Consider the following 25,096-nt stretch of genomic DNA (forward strand, 5'->3'; position numbering starts at 1 on the left):
ATTATATAATATTTTATAGTTATTGATAACTTACTTTTTTACTTTCATTTAAAAATATGGGTGTTTTTATGAAAAATTTCCTATAAAATATTAAAAATACAGTATCTGGAAAAAGACAAATACAACTATTACTAAAATTAATTTTATAAATGAAAAAAGACAGGGTAAATACATGTAACAAATATCTCAAAATGAGTTAAGATTTTATTTTTGAAAGAGAATTTTGGATAAAACTGTTTAGTATCTTTGAAAATTAGAAAGTAAGTGTTCCCCTTGATTTGACTGTACTACCACATAAGACTATTGTGGTCACTTTATTCAAGTATCTGCATATTAAACACATATTAAACACATGGTTTCTTTAAATATTATTTCTGATAAACACTTGCATATTAAAATGTTATTGCAAATAGCAATGCTTTAATGTATACATTTGTTGCAACTAATGCATGTAAAATAATTTTTTCTTTAGAATTTCTACTCCATTTTCAAGTAACTAAGTTAAAAATTAAAGTTCTGCAACTCGAAGAACATCTCTATTTTGGTAGTGTTAGTTTTCTATGACTGCATTCATTGATACTAATGGTTAGTATCAATACCTCCATTTATTATCCCTTTTATTTGGTTATGAGAACTCTGAGAAATTTTGAAATCTATAAACTTATAGTCACTAGGGCTCATCTCTAATGGAATGAAGCTCTTTCTCTTGGAACAGAGCCAATGACAACTGGATAGGGTTGTATAAGTTATTGAGTGAAACATTTCATTCTCAATGGCTGAACTCATGACCCCTTTTAATATATGTTGCCTCTTATTATGGAAGAAATCTCTTCAACTGTGTTAATATGAAACTGTCAGTGTCTCTCTAGATTTTTTTTGGTAGTTGTAGTGACAGATTAGGTGCAAGTACATGAATGAAATGGGGCTTTATTTAAAGTGACATTCTCATCAGATTCATCAATTCTAATCCACTTATGTCTTTTTGGAGTGCTCTGTCTGTCTCATTTATTTCAATTGCTTCCTATTCTACCAATATGCTTTTCAATTAGTTGAGCAGAGCAATAACAAGAGTGACATAACAAGACTGAACTGTGTTCTGGCAACCTGCTTCTCGAGGTTCCCTGCACACTTAAATACTCTACATCTTGGGCTTAAAGCATAGATTTATTAAAGGCTGACAAAAACAGTCTCCTTCTCAAACTTTAATTAGAGTTCTTTGAACTATGTGAATTTAATACATTTCTGCTGATAAATGAAAGAATGCAATAGTTCACAGGTGGCAAAGATATTTACCCCATTCTATTTCCATCTGTTGATATGCCTACCATAAATTTAAATTGCCTATCCATCATCCATCTGGAAGGAAGCATTAGATACAAATCCACTCACCTACAGATGCTCTGTTGCATTCAGCTGTCTTTTTTTGAAAATGTCAGAAAACCCATAAATACACCGCTTCTAACACAACAAGTTTCAATTAAGGTACCTACATATAACTTATATGCACAGACATAGAAGTAGCAAGTTAATATAAAGTTTAATTTATTAAGGTGCAGATTGCTATTATAATTTATACAAAAATTCTGAAACAATTTGTGTTGTAACAGACTATTAACCAACATTTGTTAAAAATCTAGAAATGGACTTGTTATGGGACTTATTCTTTTCTATGGTTTGAGATTTCATGGTCAGATATTTTTTACCACTTATTTTTTTTCTCCACAAAATGAGAGTACATGGGAATATGGGAAATACTCATTTTACGGCTTTTCCCCTATAGGACTAATTCAAGAATATTTGGTACATTTTATATCCTCAATAAAAATGACAAAATAATTTAATTTAATAAAATGAAAGATGCTAGAAAAGTGAGATTTTCTGCACTGACCTTCTTGAACGTTACTATAACCAGTGGAACTTACACTTTCTGAAAATATATTCCCAACTTTAGTTGTAATCATTTCACTTTAGTTATGACTATAATGGTTAAGACACTGAAAACAAGATCTAGACCAAGTAAAATATCATATAACATTTTCAATATTGGGGTGTGTGTGTATGTGTGTGTGTGTGTATGTGTGTGTGTGTGTGTGTAGACACAAAGCAGAGCTTGGGCCACATGGTCAGTGGTGCTCAGGGTATAAAACCTAGATTTGGGCTGTTTTGAACACCACAGCTGTGTGTTCTATTTGAGATATTTCCTTAAATCCCCTTACAATATTTTAATCAACGAAAATAAATTGATTCAGTTAGAGGATAGGTATGTAGTAGCTTGTGGTATGATATTGCCAATATTTTATAAGTATTGATTGAATAGGAAAATCACTAAAAATCCCAAATAGACTGACCTCCGGGCTGGAGCGATAGCACAGCGGTTGGGCGTTCACCTTTCAGCCCTCGAGGCAGAGCCTGGCAAGCTACCCAGGTGTACTGGATATGCCAAAAACAGTAACAATAAGTCTCTCAATGAGAGACGTTACTGGTGCCCGCTCAAACAAATCGATGAGCAATGGGATGACAGTGACAGTGACAGACTGACCTCCTTTGTTGAATATCTAAAAATACATCACAACATAGAAAAATAATGCAATAGATGTGAGATGATCTGTTAGCTCCCACTTAGTAATATGTACTGACATATTCATTAATATTTCATGAATTTTCAAGAACATATTAAATTATATGATGATAGATTTTACTGAAAAATAATTTAGTTTGTTTGGGGGGAGCACACCTGGCTCTATTCAAGGCTTACTTTTAGCTCCATGTTCAGGGATCACTCCTGGCTATGCTCAGGGGATCCTGGAGATGCCAGGGCTAAACCTGCATTGGAAGCGCAAAGCAAGTTCCACACCTGCTGCGCTATCTCTCTGGCCCCCAGGAAGACTTTCAGTTAAGGTATATATATATATACAAGAATGCTGAGCAGCTGAACAAAAGGCTGTTTCCTCTGTGAGATTCCCTGCCCTGGCGGCCTTTCAACCTTTTCCTGCCTACAACATCCTGCTTATGTAACAGAAATTCTGTCCTCAAAATCAGGCCTTCAAAAGGCATACGATTTTTCTACTAGCACATTATATGCTATTGGAGGAAATCAGATTACATCTAAGTATTTTTCTTACAGCAATTTTATATAATCTTCATGAATTTGCCAAATTTACATCAAAATAAAAATGCAAGCAGGCAAAATAATGTTTAATTTTAGTACTCTTCGTTTCACTATTATCTTCAGAATACTGTAAACTGTGGGTAATGATACAATCTTCAACCTAAGATATCTTCAACTTAAAACACCTATTTTGAGAAAATATTAAACTTTAACACACTGAAGTATTGTTAAGGAGCTCCAGAAATCAAACAAGATTTTCTGTTTATTTTCCACTGATCTTCCTCTTGACTTTGCATAGATTAATAAAAGAAGACATGTACTTACTTACTGGAAACTAGGTCCAAATCCAGAATGCCAAAGAGGAAGAAGTTTCTGTAAAGATATCCTTTTGCAGTAGACATACAAAAATGACTCAGAATGGATCCTCAAGGCCAGTAAATGACAATCTTTGAAGGATACCTAGAAAGAAAAGGTGAGTGCTATTAGCAGCAAGTGATCTCTCTTCCCATTGTGCATAATTTGAAAAGCCTAATTTTGTTAACAAAAGAAAGAAAATTTTCTTAACAGTGGAAAGAAAATTTTGTTGTCCTGTTGTTTGTCTCCTGGGCCTCCCCCATGGTGTCCCATGGTGTTGGGGCTATTCTGGCTATTTCATGTGGTAACTGGGACTCTGGGTGGCCCATGCATATCACCGAGCCCTTGAACAATCTCCACAGTCCAACAGATGTTTTCTATTCATGTTCTACTTAGTTACACATAGAACTTTATGCTGCTAGTTCATATCAACATATACTAAAAACAACACTGTTTTGAAAGTGAGGGGTTTCTGAGCAGGAATTTGGGAGCCATTCTGGAGATACTGAGCTCATCATTGAAGGCTTACTGCTTCAGTGACTAGGGATGTGGTTCCACATGGAGCCCAGTATCGTTAGTGGCCATACAGGGCCACTAACCTTGCTGTGCTCAGCGGGTCAAATGGTGCTCAAGACTGAACTCAGGACTTCAAGCATGCAAGGCGTGTGCTCCATTTATTTGAGCCATCTCTCCAGGCCCCAGCATTTCTAATTAAATAAATGGATTTAATTGTTGTTGATAAATTATGTGTTAACTAAAAGTTCAATAGCTTAAACATTTAGCACATCATTTATACGTAAAATCATTATGAAACCATGAGCTTAAGCTACATATTAAAAGAAATGGACTTAACATTCTATCCAATGGAAGTAGTATATGCATTCTTTTCAAGAGGACTTGGAACATTATTGAGGATAGATAATGTGACAGGCTACAAAATAAGTATTAATAAACTTAAGATTGAAATCATATGAAATATATATTGTAACTGATATGGCATACACTAGAATCAATTAAAGAAAAATTAAAAACTCAAACATGGAGAATAAACCACACATTTCTGAAAAATCAGTGTGTCAAAGAAGAAATAGAAACATAACAAACTTAAACAATTCCTAAAAAGAAGGGGAGCAGGATGAGAGTCAACAGATTAGATGTTTGTATGAATCCCTAAGTCCCAGCAAGAGTTATTCCTGAGAGAAGATCCAGAAGTAAACCCTGAGCACAGTGCTGTGTGACTCCCGAACCAAGATAAAACAATAAAATAAAACTAAGAGATGCCTTGATATGTGGAATTAAATATAATATACATGTCGAACAGATGTGACAGGAGTGAGCATTATTGTATTATTCTCACATCAGAAATGACAGCTTTCTTTAGTGATTTATCCTTAACTGTGTAAAAATATATTTATCACTTCCATGTTAAATAGTTTCTTTCTATATCCATGCTCTCTAAATAATTTATGTAAACATTAATATTAATGCATGTGTATAATTTTATTATGTATTATGTGTCACAATGAATGGCTCCATGATTACAGAAGCAAACAAGAAATAGAGAAATTTCAAATTTCTAATACTTGAAAGCTCTAAGAGACTCTGGAGAGTCTGCCTAGTTTATGACTGGTTATGAAGACTAGACTGTGTGTATGAGGAGAACACAATGGTCTAGTTCCATATAGTTCTATTCTATGGGTTGACTGGCTCTAGAACAAGAAGAATCAAAGCTTCAGTTCAAGTCTGAAATGTTTCAGGCAGGGGGAAAGTAACAGCACACATGCAAAAGGACCCACGGGCTTAGGGACGCAACTATGTTTTATTTAGCCTATAGATTCTTGTAATCTTCAGAAACCTATTAGGCACACCCAGCATAATGTTTGAAAAAAACTGACTGGCAGTTCATTAGCCCAATGAAGTTGATGCACACAAAAACTATGTACCGCACTTTCCTTTAATCATGCCAGATCTTAATCTGGCACAGACAACTACACTCTTCAAAACAGATATGACTATTTTCTTTCTCCATTTTCATACCTAAAATAACTCTTTTTCCCAGCAATATCTACCTTCATTCTCGACATTGCATTTCTGGGATGAGAGTTTTCTATAAGTCCATTAAGTGTATGATTCTTGAGTGCTATCCGACCAGCTTAAACTGCTACATGATAACTCCTACTGATAATACATTACTTCAATATTTCATGTACACATAAATAACTTTCAAATTAAAAACCCTCTTCCCCATGGTGCTCTCAAAGTCATCACAAAAGTAACACAAACGAGGAATTACATACTCTTGTGTTCACCTTCTCTCCCACCTCCCAGGAAGTAGAAAACGATGTCATCTTTCCAAGTCCTCATTCTCATTAAATGATACCATCATCTCTGTAGCAAAATAAGTCACACAAATGTGGTCTCTTCTGATAGCTCACTGTGCTTCACTCCTGAGCTGATTTATCACATCATGATTATTTAATATCTGCATATGTTCTAAAACTGCATGTTATCCACTTACTTGACCAGCTTTGCTTAAACAAATAGTTTTCACTGAATTGGTCATTCTTCAACACATTGGGCTCACTTAAAAATATTATTCATACCATACCAGAATAATAGTTCAAATTGAAAAGCAGACAAATGATAGAAGATGAGTGTTTTTTTTCCTATTTATGCTTCTGAACTTTACATCATGCATGCAACAGATTGATTTTAATACTAAACAAACTTTCTATCTCACTTAGTGTTCCACACTGTGCTAGCTATTGAAGTTCAAGGGTGAACAAGATAAAGGCCTGCCTTAAGCATGATGAGTGAGAGAGGAAGAGTGCAGAAGTGCCAGAGCCTTGTGAAGAGCACAGTAATGAGGTCAGTGCTGCATTGCGCATCAAACAGAAGGTACCCAGTGCATTACTGAGCACTCCGGGCAGGATTTCAGAGGATGCCACTTGTCAGATGAAGGAAACAACCGAATCAGGCATGAAGGATCTGATTCATGCCTATTCATGGTCAAGGAAATAAACTGAGTAGTGGATAGGAATCTTGTTTGTTGCACTAAGGAACTTACACTTGATCTTCAGACTACTGTGAAAATTAAAAATAATCCATGAGATAAATATTAAATATGATATTAGCCTTCAAATTTCCACATACATTAAATATAATGGCTAATAAACCCATCCAAATATATTAGGTCATAAGAGATTCAGCCTTGTTTTACTGATGTCAAAATGGATGATTTTAGAGACCTCACAACACACAGAGAAGGTTCCAGAGTAAGCAAAGGCTAGAATTCTTCAGAGTAGCATCGTTCAGGAAATTTTTCTATGGACAAATATAAAACTATAATTTCTAAATGGACTTTATTTTCCAATACTGTGTAGAAGACTTGTTACATATTATATTAATTCCAACTATTCTTATTTCTTACTTCAGGAAGATTTAAAACCTCTACTTTTAAGAATTGATTATATTGTAGTCAGTCATTTATAACATGCAGTCAAATCTTAATGAGACCAGGTGTATCATCCTAATTCCAGATTAACTACATCCCACTGACATGGTTTCTTCCCCACTCTGTTGCCACCTGTCTGGTACCAAACCCATTCAGCTGTGGAGGCTGACAGCTGCTTCTTCCAGGGAGCCTGTGGGAGCAGGAGTCAGGTGAAAATGACTCATTAGCAATGAAACAGAAAAAATGTGCAGACTTTCCTGTGGACTCTTTGCATGATTCACGTTTCTTTCTCTTTTTTTTGCCCCCAAAGTTTCTATCTCCCAATTGAGTTTACTGCAAAATAAATAAATAAATAATAAATACATACATTTGATTCACAAAAGTTCTTGAAATGTCTACGCTAAATCAATGCTATCATATTTAATTAATTAATTTTATTTCCTCAACATCAAATGTGATTTTAAGGAGCTATTCTGATGCTTTTGCTTTTGAGCATGTGCAGGGCGACTGCATTAATTTTTTTCTGAAATTATGAGCTGGCATTGTTAATCCTAAATATTTCTGGAATTATGAGCTGGCATAGTTAATCTAGTCACTTGATAACTATACAAAATAAAATAGTTTTCATAATTTCTTTGGACATTAGATTATAAATAAAGAAAACAGATCTGTCACTCTGGCTGGATTGTATTTATAGATTTTTCTCTCCCTTTCCTGTTTCCATTGATTTTATTAAATTCTTAATAGATTTCTCTTCTCTTCTCTATCAAATGTCCCACTTACGTTTTTGAATTTCATACTACTTAATAGTTTTGCTCATTGTTTATGTGGAATATTTGAAATATCTAAAATTAAAAAAATTATACTCAAATTACAAAACCAAAATATTCAGGTGAAAGCTGAGACAACTCAACTGCAAAATTATAAGTACAGATTTTTTAAAAATCATGTGCTATAAAGTATTTGTGAAAAAATATTTATAGGGTCTTTTTTATATTAATAAACTATTACCCAATAGTTCCTATAATATCTTCCAATTCAGGAAAATTAATTTATGTTTAGCTAAAGAATCTTTCCCTTTTGCAAGTCCAAAAGACTTGCAACAGAAAAATGGCAAGAAATTTTTGAAGATGGCATACACACACACACACACACACACACACTTTTATATTAAGCCTTAATATAAAAATGCAATGTACTAAAGAGTTACCAGTACATAGAGGAAACCTGATAGTAATAATAATTTGTAACCTTTCAACTTTTGACTCCCTTGAGTATGTCCAAATGCTATGACACATCATATGCCAGGAATAATACAAGACACCAAGAAAACCTGGGAGTGTTCCAAAATGAAACCTCTCTAAAACTACATCTCATCTTTGATCATGTGGATTCCTTTCTCACATTCCTTTCTCCTTTCTTACTTTCTCCTGACCTTTCTCAGTTTCAGACACCCTGCAGTTTGGCCATTAGCAGACAGCACTCGAAGTCCTACTGTTACATCTGTCACCATTAGTTAAGAATGCCATCCAGTTTCAGGATAACTAGAATTTTCTACTTTCATTGTGTGTGTATGTGTGTGTGTGTGTGTGTGTGTGTGTGTGTGTATGTGTGTGCCATCTTCAATGATGGGTGATACAGGATGCCAGTAGCAAATAACTGAGCATAGCCTCAGTTGCTAAAATACTTCCTTTAACAAACTCATGAATTCTCAGACCGACCTTGTTACAGCCATTTGTCACACATTGATCATATGTGTCCTTTACCTTGAAAGAAAGAATGCATCTCCGCTAAGTGCAATGTCACAGAACAAAACTGATTTTCAGGTATCGCGGCAAAATTCTTCACAAAAGAGATAGCAAGCTCAACTGTGCTTTCACTGTCTTAATTCTCTTAAGCTTCTGAGAATCTTTGAGAGCAACTAAATCTGAAAAAAAAAAAAAAGGTCTCTCCTGCCTTTCCACCAGTGGCATGACAGCTGTTAGCAGTTCTGGGGTCAAGGTCCAAGAGTCAGGGAGGTACTGTCAGTGGAGTAACACCCATGAAAAACAGCCCAGCAGTCTGGCTGGCCGCCAGAGCTCCTGATCATCTCTTTAGACATGTCTAGGAGCTGAGTCCTACTCTCACTTTCCCTCCAGCTGCTCTTTATTGAAACAAGGGATTTGCTCCACATTGAGTGAAAGGCTGAGTTTGTATGGGCTTGTTTATGCTTGTTTTTATAATCTGTTTTTTAAAAGTGTAATTTCAACCTTATAGATCAAGCTAGGGGTTTAGAATATTCTGGTTCAGATGTCTAAAATGCATAAACACATGTCACAGGGAAAAGAGCCTGAATTGCCTTTTGTTCCCCAATTTTCCACCCCAGAGTCTGACTTTGAGAAGAGTCCATTTGAAAATGTCCTCAAATATATGAGTTGTACAACTATAGCACTGTTGTCCCATCGTTCATCAATTTGCTCGAGCGGGCACCAGTAACGTCTCCATTGTGAGACTTGTTACTGGTTTGGGCATGTTGAATATGCCACAGGGAGCTTGCCAGGCTCTGCCGTGTGGGCAGGATACTCTTGGTAGCTTGCCAGGCTCTCTGAGTGGGATGGAGGAATCGAACCTGGGTTGGCCACCCGCTGTGCTATTGCTCCAGTTTCCCCAATATATTTTAGAGACAGTTTTGAATTTCAATTTAATCCTCTAGAACACTTATTTCTAGTTTATCAAAGTTTGGAGAAATTTTATTCTTTGATGGAGAGATGTACAATTTTGTAATTTTATGCTTACAATTCCAAGATTCAACTAAAGAAAAAGTCCCAAATATAAGGAGTGATTTGCCAATGAAGTGTCTAATTCTCAAGAAACTCAAGAATGTACTACACAAATGTCTATAGAATTTGAACAGACCTTTTCCTTTCAGATCTGACTGTCTGATTCAGTGCCTGGGAATCGAGGGACCGGAAAATATGCCCGTGTGCAGGTCTGGCATTCCAGGGACTTTCAGACCACAAATGAACTTGGCATCACAATTTCTGTCATTCACAGTAATCATCTATTACAATCTGGAAATGGCAATTCACTGTGCAACCTGCCAGCACCCACAGAAGGATGCCATTGGCCTTGGAGCAAAGTTTGTGACACTTTCTTGTGGGAAAAAAATATTGTTCATGAGAGCATATAACCAGAAAATAGGAATGGTATCTCCTAGAAAAAAATATAGCCTATCTTCCCTTGATCATTCTATTAGAGGACAGAGATCATATACATTACTTTCCTAAGTTGAGATGCCATGTCTGTGTCATCCATATATGCACAGAGTTTATATATTAAAAAAGTAAATGCATCAATTTACTTTCCTACAATTTGTACCATTCTATCAAAATTTCTCTTCCTAAGGTTACATAATTTTCTAATTTATGAGAAATTATGAAAAGAAGCTATACTTTCCATATACATACAATCACTGTATTCCCCTTAACCCTCTAATTACCAACATCAATGGCCAATTCCTAATATTCATCTTTAAAGTTTCTAAGTGTCTGATCAATATAACCATCAGAACATCTACTAGACTTCTCAATATCATTTATTTCACACAACCATAAATCTTCTACTTCTTTGCAATATCAATTTATCTTATGGCTTTGATTTTTAAATTACATATCATAAACACTACATGATTTTTCTTGACACCTATTTTTGAATTCCAGCTATTTTATCGTAATTATTTTCTAAAATCTGGATATAACTCAGAAATAGCTGACAAATGTGGATCCTCTTTCCCATATTCAATGCTAATTGTTATTCTGGCACTTTTATCTCCTGAACTAAGAAAGCAGCTTCCTAATCTCTCTCTCTGTCTCTCTCTTATTTCATCCTGTCCTTTAAGCTATAACCTGTTGTTTTCAATAAAAATCAATTAAAAAATAAAACATTCATGAACAAACAAAAATATATGACATATATTTTTCCTTTATATAAAAAAATAATTGTTATGAACTAAGGCATTGGTTAATCTTGTAAAAAAATGCTCTGAAACTTTAACTTGAAGTCATTTATGAATGACTTCAGCCCCAAACATCATCTGATATTCCTTTATACTCATTCTTCTATGACTTAAAGTCTATTCCACTTTCACTGGTATAGACAACATCATTTCCCCATTTTTATTGTGTCAATACTCAAAATGGAATTCAGAACAAAATAAGCATTTCCAGGATGTCTCTTAGAAAAGCACATTCCCACATTTTAAACCAGTATCAAGGACATCTTTCTGTCTTTAAGAATCCTGCTAACCTAGTGCCAGCCCTCAATTCAATACTCTGGGCGTCTTCCAGCTCAGACCTTTGTGAGGCAACATTTCACAGTGCTGTATCTCTAATGGCTATTGGGGTCTTTCTTGAGTCTCTGTCCATTTATTTTTTCCATTCTCACTGTGTGCCCTATTCCAGTCTCCCACTGCCCCATTCCAGTCTCACTGTGTCCCTCTTCCAGTCTCACACACTGTCCCATTCCTGTTTCCCAGTGTTAGTTAAGAGAAAAACATCAAAGGTTGGGGGGGGGAAGCAATTACACCTAGGTGAGGTAGCACAATCAACATATATAAAGCCCTTCCTTCTGAGGGAAGGGTCTAAGACAAAATCTCATCCTGCTAGGAGATCCAGAGGAAGAGGAAATTTCATCTAAGGCCTTATTTCTCCTTTCTTTAGTCCAAATCCATTTAAACAGCCATCTTACATTTACTTCTTAATAATCTTCCTAATCATTTTGTACGAATAGAGTAAGAGATATATTAAGCTTAAAGGGTGACTCTCCTGGGGACATCTCACTATATATACAAAAATCACAGTCCTCAGGTCAGGTTTGTCATTGGTAACCTTAGCAGGGTCCGTATCGGTTACTTCTTTTTGGGTCATGACAGAGTTTGTCCATGATTGTGCTCATTACTCACTATAAATGTTATGGCACTTGACCTGTCCTTTTCGATGTCTGGGTAGTTTACAGCTGGTCCTGGGCCCATCCAAGTCTGTCATTGAGACCCTTCTTCTGGGGTGCTAGGAAATAAGGGCAACTGAGGCTTAAGTCGAGTAAATAGGACAGATGTCGAGTAGTAAATATTATTTGGAGTCAATTAACTCTTAAGCAACAAGAGCATAGCATCAACTGTCTTCCTGTGTCTATAAGAGAACATTGCTCTAAAGTAAACTGCAATGAACATAAAGGAAAGAGAAAAGCAGTATTTCACTTACAAATACAAACTCTGATGAATCTGACTTTACAAGTCACAGGTTCTGATTAAGAGAAATGAGAGATTAACATATAGGTGAAGCAGAGAATAAAGGAGAAGGTAAAGATAAATTGAAGTGCCTTACGAGAATTGTGATCGGTGTTACTCTGTAAACCCAAATTCTGTGCAGGGAGGATGGAGAAGAAGAGACAGAGGAGAAAGGATGAACCAATGTTAAACCTAAAATCTTTAGAACTATAATCCAACAAATGGAAAGAGCTCAAAACTCATTGTTGGGTGCTGGCAGAGACAGTGTAGCGGGGACAGTGTTTTGCCTTGCATGAGGCTGACCCGGGTTCAACCTTCCAGCAACCCATATCCCAAGCAGACAGAGGTGAAGTGATCCCTGACTGCAGAAGGAGGAGTAAGCCCTAGATGCAAAGAGTGTGGCCCCCAAACTCAAACCCAAATAATACAGAACACACAAATATCTTTCAGGGAATAAAACAAATCTTTGATGAGGCCATTTTCATATCTTTTTTAACTTATACTTTTCATAGCAAATTATGGTGCACACTCTTTGAAAGCAGAGAAATCTGAAATATTAGAGATTCTTCCTCCCTTTCCACTTTTCTTTTCTTCCCCTCCCTGTCTTTCTTTCTTCTCACTCTTATCTCTGTCTCCTCTTCTCCTTCCCACTGTTAACTAATAGTAACAGTGTGTATAATCTATTCCTTTGGCTATGTGCCTATTAATTACTTAGATTTTTCATTCCAACTTCAATTTCCTTCCAATATTGCTCCAATGAATGATGAGTCTTCTCTTTCCTCTGCCCAGAAATTAAATACTCTTTATTACTATTTGATGATGAAAGTAAAATCAGTCACCAATGAAACAGTTAAAACTGGTTATTTTGTGAAATAAGCCATTTGGAATGAGATGATATATATCCAACTACACGTGGCATGAAAAATCCATATTCATGAAATGAATTTTAAAAAAAGCAACTCAAAATTCTTCATGTAGTAGAATAACAGGATTTAATCTTTCTTTCAAACTGCATACAAAGTATTATTTTTGGAGTTCAATAGTCTCATTATTGACAAAGCTGAATGATTTTTCAGAAATTTTTTGCACCATGACATTTCTCATGTTATTCCATGAGATATATACATGCCTTCAAAACCTGAATTATTCAAATTATTAAGTATTTGTTCACAAACTGGATACCAACTGGATTTTTTTTTTTTGCTTTTGGTGTCACACCTGGCAATGCACAGGGGTTACTTTTGGCTCTGCACTCAGGAATTACTTCTGGCGGTGCTCAGGGGACCATATGGGATGGTGGAATCGAACCTGGGTCGGCTGCGTGCAAGGCAAATCCCCTACCCGCTGTGTTATCACTCCATCCCCCCAACTGGATCTTTAAATTAGCTTATTATATCATAACATGGTCAAAGGCTTTTCACAACTCACATATTTCTAACACTAATTGGATTCATATAAATTCATACCTACTTTGTGAATCAGGTGTCTAGATTCCTAAAATAGAGAGAATCTTCACCTTCCTTATTTAGAGTCAAGTTTTGACTAATTTTAGATTGTACGTACTATCTCCTTAGAGACAAATTCCTTATTCATGCAATAAAGTCCAGACTAGACTAAAACAGAGTGGTATTAAATTGTAATATAATCCTGCAAACAAAATATTTACTATTTTAGAAGAAAATTATTAAATTCAGTATGTGCTTTGTGGGCTTGAGCGATAGCACAGCGGTACGGCACTTGCCTTGCACTCAGCTGATCCGGGTTCGATTCCTCCGCCCCTCTTGGAAAGCCTGGCAAGGTACCAAGAGTATCTTGCCCACACAGCAGAGCATTGCAAGCTACCTGTGGTGTATTCTATATGCCAGACACAGTAACAAAAAGTCTAACAATGAAGGCGTTACTTCAGCAAATCGATGAGCAACGGGATGACAGTGATGTGCTTTGTAGTTGTCTTTTATTACAGATACAATCTAAATGGGCTTTGGTAAATGATCTTTATAATAAAAAAAGAATAAAATGTGAATCTTAATTTTATGTGAATCAGTCTTTCTTTTAGAAAGTACATGTTTTCTCCTAAAAGGTTTACTTCAAGATGAAATAAGGCATGTTGTTTTATATACATGGTGCAGTTTATGTAGTAAATTAAATGCATCTAAATAGGAAGAATGTTGTTTGTTTGCTTTAGGGCCATACCCGGTGGTGCTCAGGGCTTACTAGCTGCTCTGCATCTAGGGATCACTCCTGACAGTGCTCGGAGAACCATGTGGAGTGCCAGGGACTAAACCAGAGTCGGTCACATTCACGGCAATCTCCTTATCCACTCTACTATCACTTCAGCTTCTAAACAGGGAGAATTCTAATAAAATCCTAATTAAATAATTTCCACTTTCATAACATTGGTGCAAGTTTTCCTTCTGTTTAAATGTTAACACCTTTTTAGCATATTTTAGCTGTGTACAGAAGTCTTGAATCTAGAATAAATTAGTGGAACTTATAGAGGTTCAAATAGAAATGGATTAATAATTCTACCTTTGTAATAATGAAAGTGAAGATATGTCAAACTACAAGTAATTCAAGCTAAAATTGGGTCATAACGATTTACTTATTACAAAATAATTTACTTTTGCTCCTGAATCATGACCTACATTTATGAAATTATTCTTCTAAAGTGATACCATATGTAGCTTTTTAAGCTTGTTTGGTTTACATTTTTATGTTTGTTGACCCTACTATCCTTGGAAAAACATCAACAGTAGGAACAACAACACAAAAAATAAAAGTCCTGCAACCCTGGACAATGTGTTAGGAAAGACTGGGCTGTCTATAGAAAACTGGGTGTTGTGTATTTTGAATAGCTCTGCACATTCTATTTTATCTCTCTTTACCCTCTCTATTAAAATACATAGCTCTCTCTACTCTCTCTGTCTCTGTCTCTGTCTTTGTCTGTCTCTCTCTCCCTCCTTTTCTTTTTTCTTCCCTTTAACTAGATTGACTAAATACTTACAATTTTGTCCTATCTTTATTTTTGATTTTATAAAAATTAAAAATCTCATCTGAAGGTGCTCATGCCTTACTCAGGTTCTGTGCTCAGGAGTCAATCCTTTCAGTGTTCGGGGAAACCATTTATCATATTGCCTTACCTACTAGAAAATCCTGCTGACCCAAAAGGCTAGACATTTTGAAAAGAACTCTATACCAAAAGTCACAACTATTACATAAGATTTCTTTACTTTATCTACTTTTTTGATGCAAGCTGGTTGACAATCCCTCAGGAGCACAGACAGATTCACATCTCCATCCATGTATCATGTCCCCCTCACCACAAAGGATCTGTCCCCAAACTATTTTCTTACAATCCCCTCAACCTGCTCTTCCCAGCCAGCTCTGCTAATCATTTTGTTATCTGAGTCTGAATATTTGTTTCTGTTTTTGACTTTTCATTTATTTCTATGTATACTATTGAAAAATATCAAAACAATTTTTTTCCTTTGGGGTCAGCACTCATAGTACAGCAGGGATGGCATTTGCCTTGCCAACAGACGACCTGGATTTGATCTCTGGCATCCCACACAATCCCCCGGAGCACCACCAGATGTAATTCCTGAGTGCAGAACCAGGAGAAACATCTGAGCATCAGCATTAGATGTGTCACAAAAAGAAAAAAAATAATATTTTTCATTTAATAAAAATGCATTTCAGGGATATATAAATTTCAAGAATTGCCTTGTAAGGAACTTATAGGAGCAACTTATGACAAAACAATCATGATTATAGAAACCTATTATTCAAAAATTTGGGGTCTCTAGACTTTGCCCTAATAGTACAGGGGAAATGGACAAACATATCTCAAGAAAACCTGGTAGATATGTATGAGAAGTCTCTTTCTCCTGTGCCAGGACTTGCTCCTTCATTCCATCCTCCCTCCCATTACCGATATGGGGAAACTGTTCTCTGGTAGATCTTTAAGATGAAACGTTGCCCCTCCTCAAGTTCTTGTTGAGAGCTAAGAATTTTCACACCTGAACTTTTCTTTGTATGGTCTACACAATCGCCCAATCTGCCTGTTGTCTGTCGTCTACAGGTTGTTCACTCGTGTCATCCTGAATAGAATAGGCAGAACACTAGATGAAGGACAACCATGCGAGCAAGCCAGGTTTCGAAGAGGATTCAGCATGATAGACCATATCCACACAGTGACCAAACTCATTGAAGTTTCTCGAGAGTTCAAGATGCCGCTCTAACGTTCATCGACTTAAAGAAGGCCTTCAATTCTGTTGAGACTGAGGTGGTCATCGGAGCCCTAGCCAAACAGGGCATTCAAACTCAGTATATCAAAATCCTCCTCGAGCTGTATTGTGGATTCACCACCAGGATCTCACCATTCTACAAGGAGGTGATCATTGATGTAAAGAGAGGGGTGCGGCAAGGTGTTACCATTTCACCGAAACTCTTCAGTGCCACCCTTGAGAACATCATGCGACGACTGGAATGGGAAGGAATGGGAGTGAAGATAGACAGTCGGCAATTACACCACCTCCGCTTCACTGATGACATCGTTCTCATAATGACAAACATTAGCCAAGTGCCACAAATGCTGGCCGACTTCGACCACAAGTGTGGAAAGGTCGGATTGCAGCTGAATCTCAACAAGATGATATTCATGAAAAACTAACTGGTGCCTGAAACTCCATTTGCTCTCAATGGAACGAACATCTCTGAATGCAGCAGCTATGTGTACCTCGGTTGAGAAATCAACATGAGGAATGACTTGGTGCCAGAACTACGCAGGAGGAAGAGAGCAGTGGAATGCCTTCAAGAGCGTCGAAGAGGTGCTTAAGAGAACGAAGAACCTCTGACTCCAGGCACATCTTTTTGATTCCACCGTTCTTCCTGCACTAACATATGCCTCAGAGACCTGGGCCCTACGCAAGCAGGATGAAAATGCTATTAGGGTATCCCAAAGAGGAATCGAAAGAGCTATGCTGGGAATATCATGTCTCACTCAAGTGAGATAAGGAATCCAGAGTTCTGACCTCTGTCGACGGTCAAAAATCAGGGATGCTGTCTCGTTTGCCAAGGCGACAAAAATCAGATGGGCCGGTCATGTAATGCGATTCAGAGATGACCGTTGGACTAGAGCTGTTACCGACTGGATTCCACGGGATGTCAGATGACCTCGTGGCCGCCCACCAACTAGATGGTCATATTTCTTCGTCCAATCTCTGAATGAACAATTTGAGGTTCTTTCTGTTCCTGGAGCAAGCAGGTATCATTGGGCTACACTAGCTCGTGACAGGGACAAATGGAGATGTTACTGGTGCCCACTCGAGCAAATCGAAGATCAACGGGACTTCAAGTGATACATACAAGTGATAAAAAATCCTAAAACCAAATCCTAACAAAAGTGTGAGAAAAAAGAAAAAAAGAACAGCCTTCCTATATAAAAATAAAGCACATCATTTGACTAGAATTAGAAAACAAGGGCAAAGAGAGTCCAGTGGTACCAAGGAATCAATTATAGACACAGCCTTTTCTTCCACATGTCACCTGGAGAGGCCTTAGCATCACCGGTCCTGGCCCTGGATCCCTGTGAGCTACTTTCGGAACTCCCTTCTGTGGACCATCCCTTTAATCTCCAGTCCTTAAGTGAGTGTTGTTGGGCAGAGAACCTTCCTATTCCTGGTCCACTTGAGCACTGCATAGACTAGAGAAATAGCATAGAGGTAAACATGTGAGTTGCACGTGGACATCCTACATTCAACCCCTGGCATAACATATCATTCCCTAAGCCCTGTAATAAGTGATCTGGAGGCCCAGAACTAGGAAAAAGCCCTGAGGACTTGCCAGGTGTGCACAAAAACTTTCTAAAGGTGAGGTAAAACTAATACAGATCCATTTTAACAGAATAACAACTAGGCCTTATCCACACCAAGGTCTAAAATTCAACAGAACAAAGTAGAACATAATAAAGTATAACATTTAATAGCAATAGTTTTGAATCTCTATAATAATTCTGCATTATGTTTAAAATACTGCATAGAAAACAGAAAAACAAAAAATCACCAAAACTAATCTAAATGTTTATCAATTTCATCCCTATAAGAGTTCTACATACTGTAATTAGCCTAAAATAATTTCAAGATAATGATGATTAATATATGTTACAATATGGGGAAAAGATCCCCTTTCCGGCCCTGCGCAAGATCGACCCCGGAGGCAACTGAACCACTTTGGACACAAGCGGCGCCCCCAAAATGCCTCCAAACTGTGTGCTCGGAGTTTCTGGCCCAGGCGCTGCCAGCGAGTGATGCAATTACCAAAAGAATTTTCCCTGGACTTCATATAGAAATCCAAAACTGCGTGGCTGCAATAACAGCCGCGCGACCTAATATCTCTTGATTGTCAGCAACGTGTAAATGTTCCTTTTTGGCAGGGCTTACCGTGGGGGGGAACTCCAAACAATAGTACTGAGTTTTTTATTGAAGGGTAAAAGATTGTAGCGATAGAATTTTAGGCAGAATTTTCCCTGGACTTTATATAGAAACCCAAAACTGAGCGGCCGCGGCAGCCTAATGTCATCTAATCATCAGCAATATGGTTCCTTTGTAATGGGTTGGACTTTGGGGGGACCATAATAGGATTAAAGTTTGTACCGACGTGTAATTTCTGGCTGTACTTTCCCTGGACTTTATACAGAAATTCAAAGCCGCGAGGCCGCTGCCATGGCCGCGCAGCCTATTGTCATTTAATCATCACCAATATGAAATGGTTCCTATTTAGCGGATCGGACTTTGGTGGGAAATCCTAACAAGAATAGTAAGTCTTTTGCTGAAATATTGAAGGCTACCAAAGTGGTAGCCATCTCTATAGACTGAACTAAGCCATATCCCCACACCAGCTGAGAAGAAATATCCTTTCTCGGGAAGAAACGCGGCGTGGCTTTAACCATAGTATGATGTCCATTAAGCTCACACGGACCTGGTGGCATGGGAATGGGATACAAGGGAATAAATTATTATGTACTTGGAACAGCGGGACGCTGATGGAATCTCGAGCCAGGGCCGATACCAGCGTATTACTTTTGGTTCCAGAAACTGCTTGCAGACATTTCTACCAGACTATCAACTAAGCCAGAGCCCTATGCCGGCTGATAACGGGAAATAACCATCTTTTTTGGTTTGTTTTCCCTTTGTCAGGCAGCGTGGTGATTACTAAACAGGTGTGATCTCGGTGGCGCGGGACGAGGGGGGAAAAAATAGAAAAGTTATGTAACAAACAGCGGGACTTAATATCTCTACATTCTCAGCAATGGAGAGCCATCAAATGCTTCCTTGAGAGTGGGACTGTCTTTTCTTTTTTAGGGGGAAACCCTAGCAACAATAGTGAGTTATGTGTTGAAACATGGACTGTAACCAAGATAAAGCGTAAACGAAGTGAAACTTATCACTTACAAGGGCGGGGACTGGGGGGGCGGGAGGAAGCGGGAGGTATAATGGGGTGGTTGGTGATGGAATATGGGCACGGGTGAAGGGAAGGGTGTTTGAGCATTGTATAACTGACATAATCCTGAGAACTATGTAACCCTCCACATGGTGATTCAATAAAATTTAAATTTAAAAAAAATACGGGGAAAAGATAAAAGAATATCATCTTGATATTCATATACATAAATGATACAAAAACTTCAATCTATATTTAATAATGCTAACATTTTCAAATGAAGAATTAGTAACAACATGAGTTACTAATATAAAAATCCAATAAGATAATAGTAAATTTGAAGATGTCATTGGAATGTATGCAAGCTTAAACTTGGAGGAAACAATAGGAGGAAAACAGCATAAGCACCATTAAGAAAGTCCTAAAAATAAGTGTAAAAAAGAATTACGAAAGGAACCAAATTAAGATAAAATTACTATTTGAGTGGGTATGGTGCTGGTGGCACCGTATATACCTGCAAGGTGAGTGCCTCAGCAGCCTGATGGTGTCTTCAGGCTTTCTAATTAATACCCACAAATTCCTGCTGTACCTTTGGCCAGACCCCAACAATTTGGGACCAAGTTTACCAAAAAATTAAATGGCCAAAAGTAAAGTATGTGGGAGCCATGCCCACAAACCACCTCTGGCTCAGCTATACAAGCTCATTTATCAGCCTTATTTCAGAGAACCATAAATAAATATCAAAAGAGATCACAATTAATCTCAAACCCGTGCATGACTGAACAGATGAGGGTAAATCGGAGGGGGATGGGTTGGCCTGTGCCTACCCAAGCAGAGCCCCCAGAGCCACTTGTTTCCTCAATCCAAAACCACCACCATACCCCCGGCCTGATTTCTGCTGAAAATTTGGGGATACCTTTTGTGACTGAAATCTCCAGGCTTTCTCAGAGTTGGGATGGGCTACCACCTCCACCTTTCCAATACTCCTGGAAGCACTGGCAGTCACCCCCATGAACCAACTCCAGCGCCACCATGTAAACTCTACTACCAGCCTCGCTCCAGGGACCCATAAACAAATCTCGAAAGAGATCAACAGCTGCAGTTAATCTCAGACCTGCGTAAGGCTAAATAGACTGGGATAAATCAGAAGAGGGTGGGGCAGCCTGGTGCCTGCCCAAGCAGAGGCCCTAGTAGTTGCTTGCTTCTACAATCCAAAATTGTCACCATACACTGGGCCTGACTCCACTGTCTCAGGACAGACTTCACCAAGACATAATCCATTGAAAATTCTGGTATGTGGGTTTTGTGACTGAAATCTCCAGGCTTTCTCAGGATAGGGGTTGGCTAACACCCCCCACCCCCTGTACTTCCTTGTGCCTTGGCAGTCACATTCATAACCCAAGGCTGCCACAGTTTAAAAGCTACTTCAACTTTACCATACTGATAAAAATACCATATGTCCTTTACAAACACCATGACCTCTTAGTACCTGAATTCCAAACCATAATGCACAAAAGAAAAAGGGGAAAGAGAGAGAGAGAGAGAGAGAGAGAGAGAGAGAAAGAGAGAGAGAGGGAGAGCAAGAATGAAAGTGCCTCCTTCTATGGGTGGGGGGTGGGATCTTGGGGGATGGTGGAAGGGAAACAGGGGACGTTGGTGGTGAGAAATGTACACTGGTGGAGGGATGGGTGTTGGATCATTTTATGACTGAAACCCAATAATGAACAGCTTTCTAATGGTCTATCTCACTGATATTCAATTAAAAAAATTAAAGAAATGTGGAGTTCATTCCAACTTCAATCAGCTTATTTAATGGCTGAATAAATAGAAGAATGCAGTGCTCCTACATTAAAAAAATTCCCATTTGAGTAAATACTGAAGAATATTTTTGAGTGCTTCTTTGTATTTCCCCTTTGATAAATGATTTGTGTCATGATTCCTTCTCCACTTGGTTCTTATTTTCTTTCCATTGCAAAAGCTCTTTTCTGTAATTATGAACTTTATAGTATATCTATATCACTGTATCACTGTAATCCCGTTGCTCATCGATTTGCTCAAGCAAGCACCAGTAACATCTCCATTGCGAGACGTGTTACTGTTTGGGGCATATCTAATATGCCACGGGTATCTTGCCAGGTTCCCCGAGAGTAGCAGAGAAATCAAACCCCGGTTGGTCAGCCGAGTGCAAGGCAAATGCCCTACCCACTGTGCTATCACTCCAGCCCCAATATAGTATACCTAGACTTAGAAATCAATTCTAAAATGTAAGATCATACCACATATTTTTATACATGTTTATACTTGCATAGCAAAACCAAACTAAACTCCACTACTTAGTAGTTATTCAGTTACCCACCTTTCCTTATCCTTAATAAAGTTAGTTTATAATTCACTTATCTTTTGGGAGCACTTATACCCATGACACAGGAAAATGATGTTAATTTTGATCTTTGGCTTGTATTTTTCCACTCAAATGTAAGGTCTCTAACTGCTTTTTATAGTGTTCAACATAAATCTCAACTGTGTTCTCCATAAATCTCCCTTGAATGAAGAGATGAAGGAAATAGGCAATAAAAATGGAGGAAAGTTTATTTATAATTGGTACCAAAAGGAAACCAGAGATGTAAGAAAGGTTGAAGAATACAGTTCAGATATTCCCATTACCCTGACAGTAAATCAGCTTTTCATTTGTATGTTACTTTCTTTCAAAAGACTTTGATGCATTTGAAACTGATGTAGCAGTGCATACTATGAAAGCCAGGAATCATAAATTATTCCTTAAATCATTGAGTCTTGGGAAAATAGAAAGCCAACGAATCGTATAATGTTTTAACATTGATCTCATTCTGTATAAGCCTGTGCTGGGTTTGGTGTATGTGTTTGGCTCCAGTGGGTCTGCATACTCTCTAATTTGCGTGAAAACATTCCCATGGCCCTCTTGTAAAATATGACAGCCTGACATTTTCTTTAATTACAAGACCTGATCTGTTTAATAGCACAAAATTGGCCTCCAACTTGACAGGCCTCCCCTTTAAAATCGATGGTTAGACTCTAGGGCACCAGCTTGGTCATCAAGATCAATATTAGAAAAAATACAGCTTGTCAAGACCTCTCAGCCTTTTATTGATTCAGATAGGGAGCAACTCACAGATTGAATAATGATAGTAGAGATCAGATCCAACAAATGGAAGAATCTTACATTAATTTTGGTATAGGCAGATGAATATGAGATAAATGATACAAGCATAATATAATTATTGAAGAACTGTAGGTAGGTAAAGCAGAATGTTGGTGTAGGTTTCTTTGAATTGGAGAACACTCTCTTCCTCTCCATATATATGTTTGCATTTCTATACCAAGTAAACTTTTGTTTAGATTTTTCAATAAGTGCTTAAAACAACAAAAGCATTACTTTAGCCTTAACAGAACAAAAGAAAGCAAGAAAAAAATCACTCATCATTCTGAAATAATGGAAAGGAAATTGCTATGAAAAGAAATATTAGCACAGGAAGGAAAACAATGAACAAAACCAACTTATATATTTGTTATTTATTCATCACTTAAGGAGTGGGTATTGGGCCTCATCCAGCAGGGCAGAGAGGCTCCTCCTGGTCTTGTGTTGAAATGACCCCGGCCAGTGCTCCTGGAACTTATGTGACCCCAAGAATGGAACTGGGGTCAACACTAAGCAAGGCAATACCCTAAATCCCCTATTATATCTTCAGTTCTACAATCTATTATTTTTAAATGTTTTAAAGTTTTAGAATAAAGCTGAAATATTAGCATTCCAAAATTCTAGTTTTAGGAAATTGTATTGCTACACAAGTTGCTTAAATGATTCAGGCCTTACTTTCTTACTCTATTATGGAAGAGACTAGATAAATACCTAAATACAATTCAAGGAAAACACACAGTCAATGTTAGATACTACTATATTTCCTTAGTGATTAGAATAATTCTGTATAGTTAGTTCATTTATTTTTACTTTGAATCCGAATGCTAATCAATTATGTAAATGCATATCACACCAATGTGGAATGCAAAACTGAAATTGTACCTATGAGGACTTTTCCTCCTACTGAAAACAAATAAAAATATAAGGAGCAGGAATTTGTTATTCCCTGATTATTACAAAAGTTTAAGGATTTTCTACTTAGTAACTACTATACTCTAAGGCCAGAAAATAGTGGGTAAGATGTTTGCCTACACACAGCCAAGCTGGGTTGGACCCTGGAACCACATATAGTTTCCCAAGCATCACCAAAAGTGACCCCTAAGCTCAGAATACACCCTGAGCACAGCCAGATGTAGCATCTCCAAAACAAAAAAGTACAAAAACCCCGCTAAACTATAAAATTAACATGATACAATCTATGCTATGTGTGATTTATAATAAAAAAATAAAATCTAAAAACTATTAAAATAGCTTAGAAACTTCATTTAGTTTATATCTAATAGAGATAGAGGCAATAGCAATTCAAAACCTAAAAAAGTAACTTTGGGGACTTAGGTGAGCCACCCCAAGGTGTGCTCAGGACGTGTCCTGGCTCTGTGCTCAAAGACCACTCCTGAAAGTGCTCAGGGGACAACAGCTGTGCCTAAGAACAAGCTGGGGCCTGCTATTTGCAGGGAAGAGACAAAGCCCTGCATTATCTTTCTGGTGCCTAGAAAAATGATGGTCTGGGAATAATGGAAAAAAAAACACTCTTTCATAGTATGTTGTTTGTTCTTTAGTTCCTGCATATCATGGCTCATTTCGTATTCATGATTACCTGACATTGTGCTCTGTGTTTCTTTTTATCTCCTTTACATATGCCATGTGCTCTTATGTATCTTATAAGCTTATATCTCTACCAGAGATACACAAATGCCATAGCTTATAATTTTTAAGTATTTCTTTGAGAGTAAAAAGCTTCTCACTGCTCTTCTAGGAATAAAACTGACTTCCTTCAAACCCAAACAAAAATGCATAAAAATTGGGGGAAGGCCACACTCCATGGTGCTCAAGGCTTACTCGAAACTCTGAGCTAAGAGATGTCTCTCTCCCGCAGAGATCACAAGGAGCTCAGGGGGTTAAACCCTGGTTAGCCATGTGCAACTGTACAATCTCTCTAGTATGCTAAGTGAATGAAGTTTTATTTTCTATGCTGGAGACCAAAATCACAATGCTAATTATAAAAAACATTACCAATATTTTCATTTACAATTTTATTTTATAAGAAAAAATAATTTTCTCCACTAAAAAAAATTTAAAAACTTAAACATCAGACATCTTAAATACATAACATCTACGAAAAATTGACCTAGAATTCCATTTCTTATTTCCATAAATTTTAGGCATCAATAACCTAGAAACTTTCCCAAGTATCAAGTTCTTTTCCTTTCATTTAATTAAAACTTCACAGACTGCCAACTTTTGCTATTTGTGAAACAGATGTTACTGAGCATCTCCCGCATTAGAAAAACATAGGAGGGA

The 25,096-nt window shown here is 37.4% G+C and overlaps 1 protein-coding gene across 6 annotated transcripts in view; it reads right to left on the bottom strand.

Annotated features, from left to right (window-relative positions):
* The window catches only part of CNTN5 (contactin 5), an 832,499-nt gene that overhangs the window by 637,212 nt on the left and 170,191 nt on the right, over positions 1-25,096 (bottom strand). For 5 of the 6 annotated variants that reach the window (XM_055129785.1, XM_055129784.1, XM_055129781.1 and 2 more), the window contains exon 2: positions 3,438-3,568. In XM_055129785.1, coding sequence (XP_054985760.1) covers positions 3,438-3,510 — 73 coding nt within the window. In that variant the 5' untranslated portion in view covers positions 3,511-3,568. Of the gene's footprint in view, positions 1-3,433; positions 3,570-25,096 lie in introns of those variants that run through there. The other variant, XM_004604817.2, reaches the window with a different exon arrangement.

This window comes from Sorex araneus, chromosome 3 (assembly GCF_027595985.1).
Source record: "Sorex araneus isolate mSorAra2 chromosome 3, mSorAra2.pri, whole genome shotgun sequence".
Lineage (NCBI taxonomy): Eukaryota > Metazoa > Chordata > Mammalia > Eulipotyphla > Soricidae > Sorex > Sorex araneus.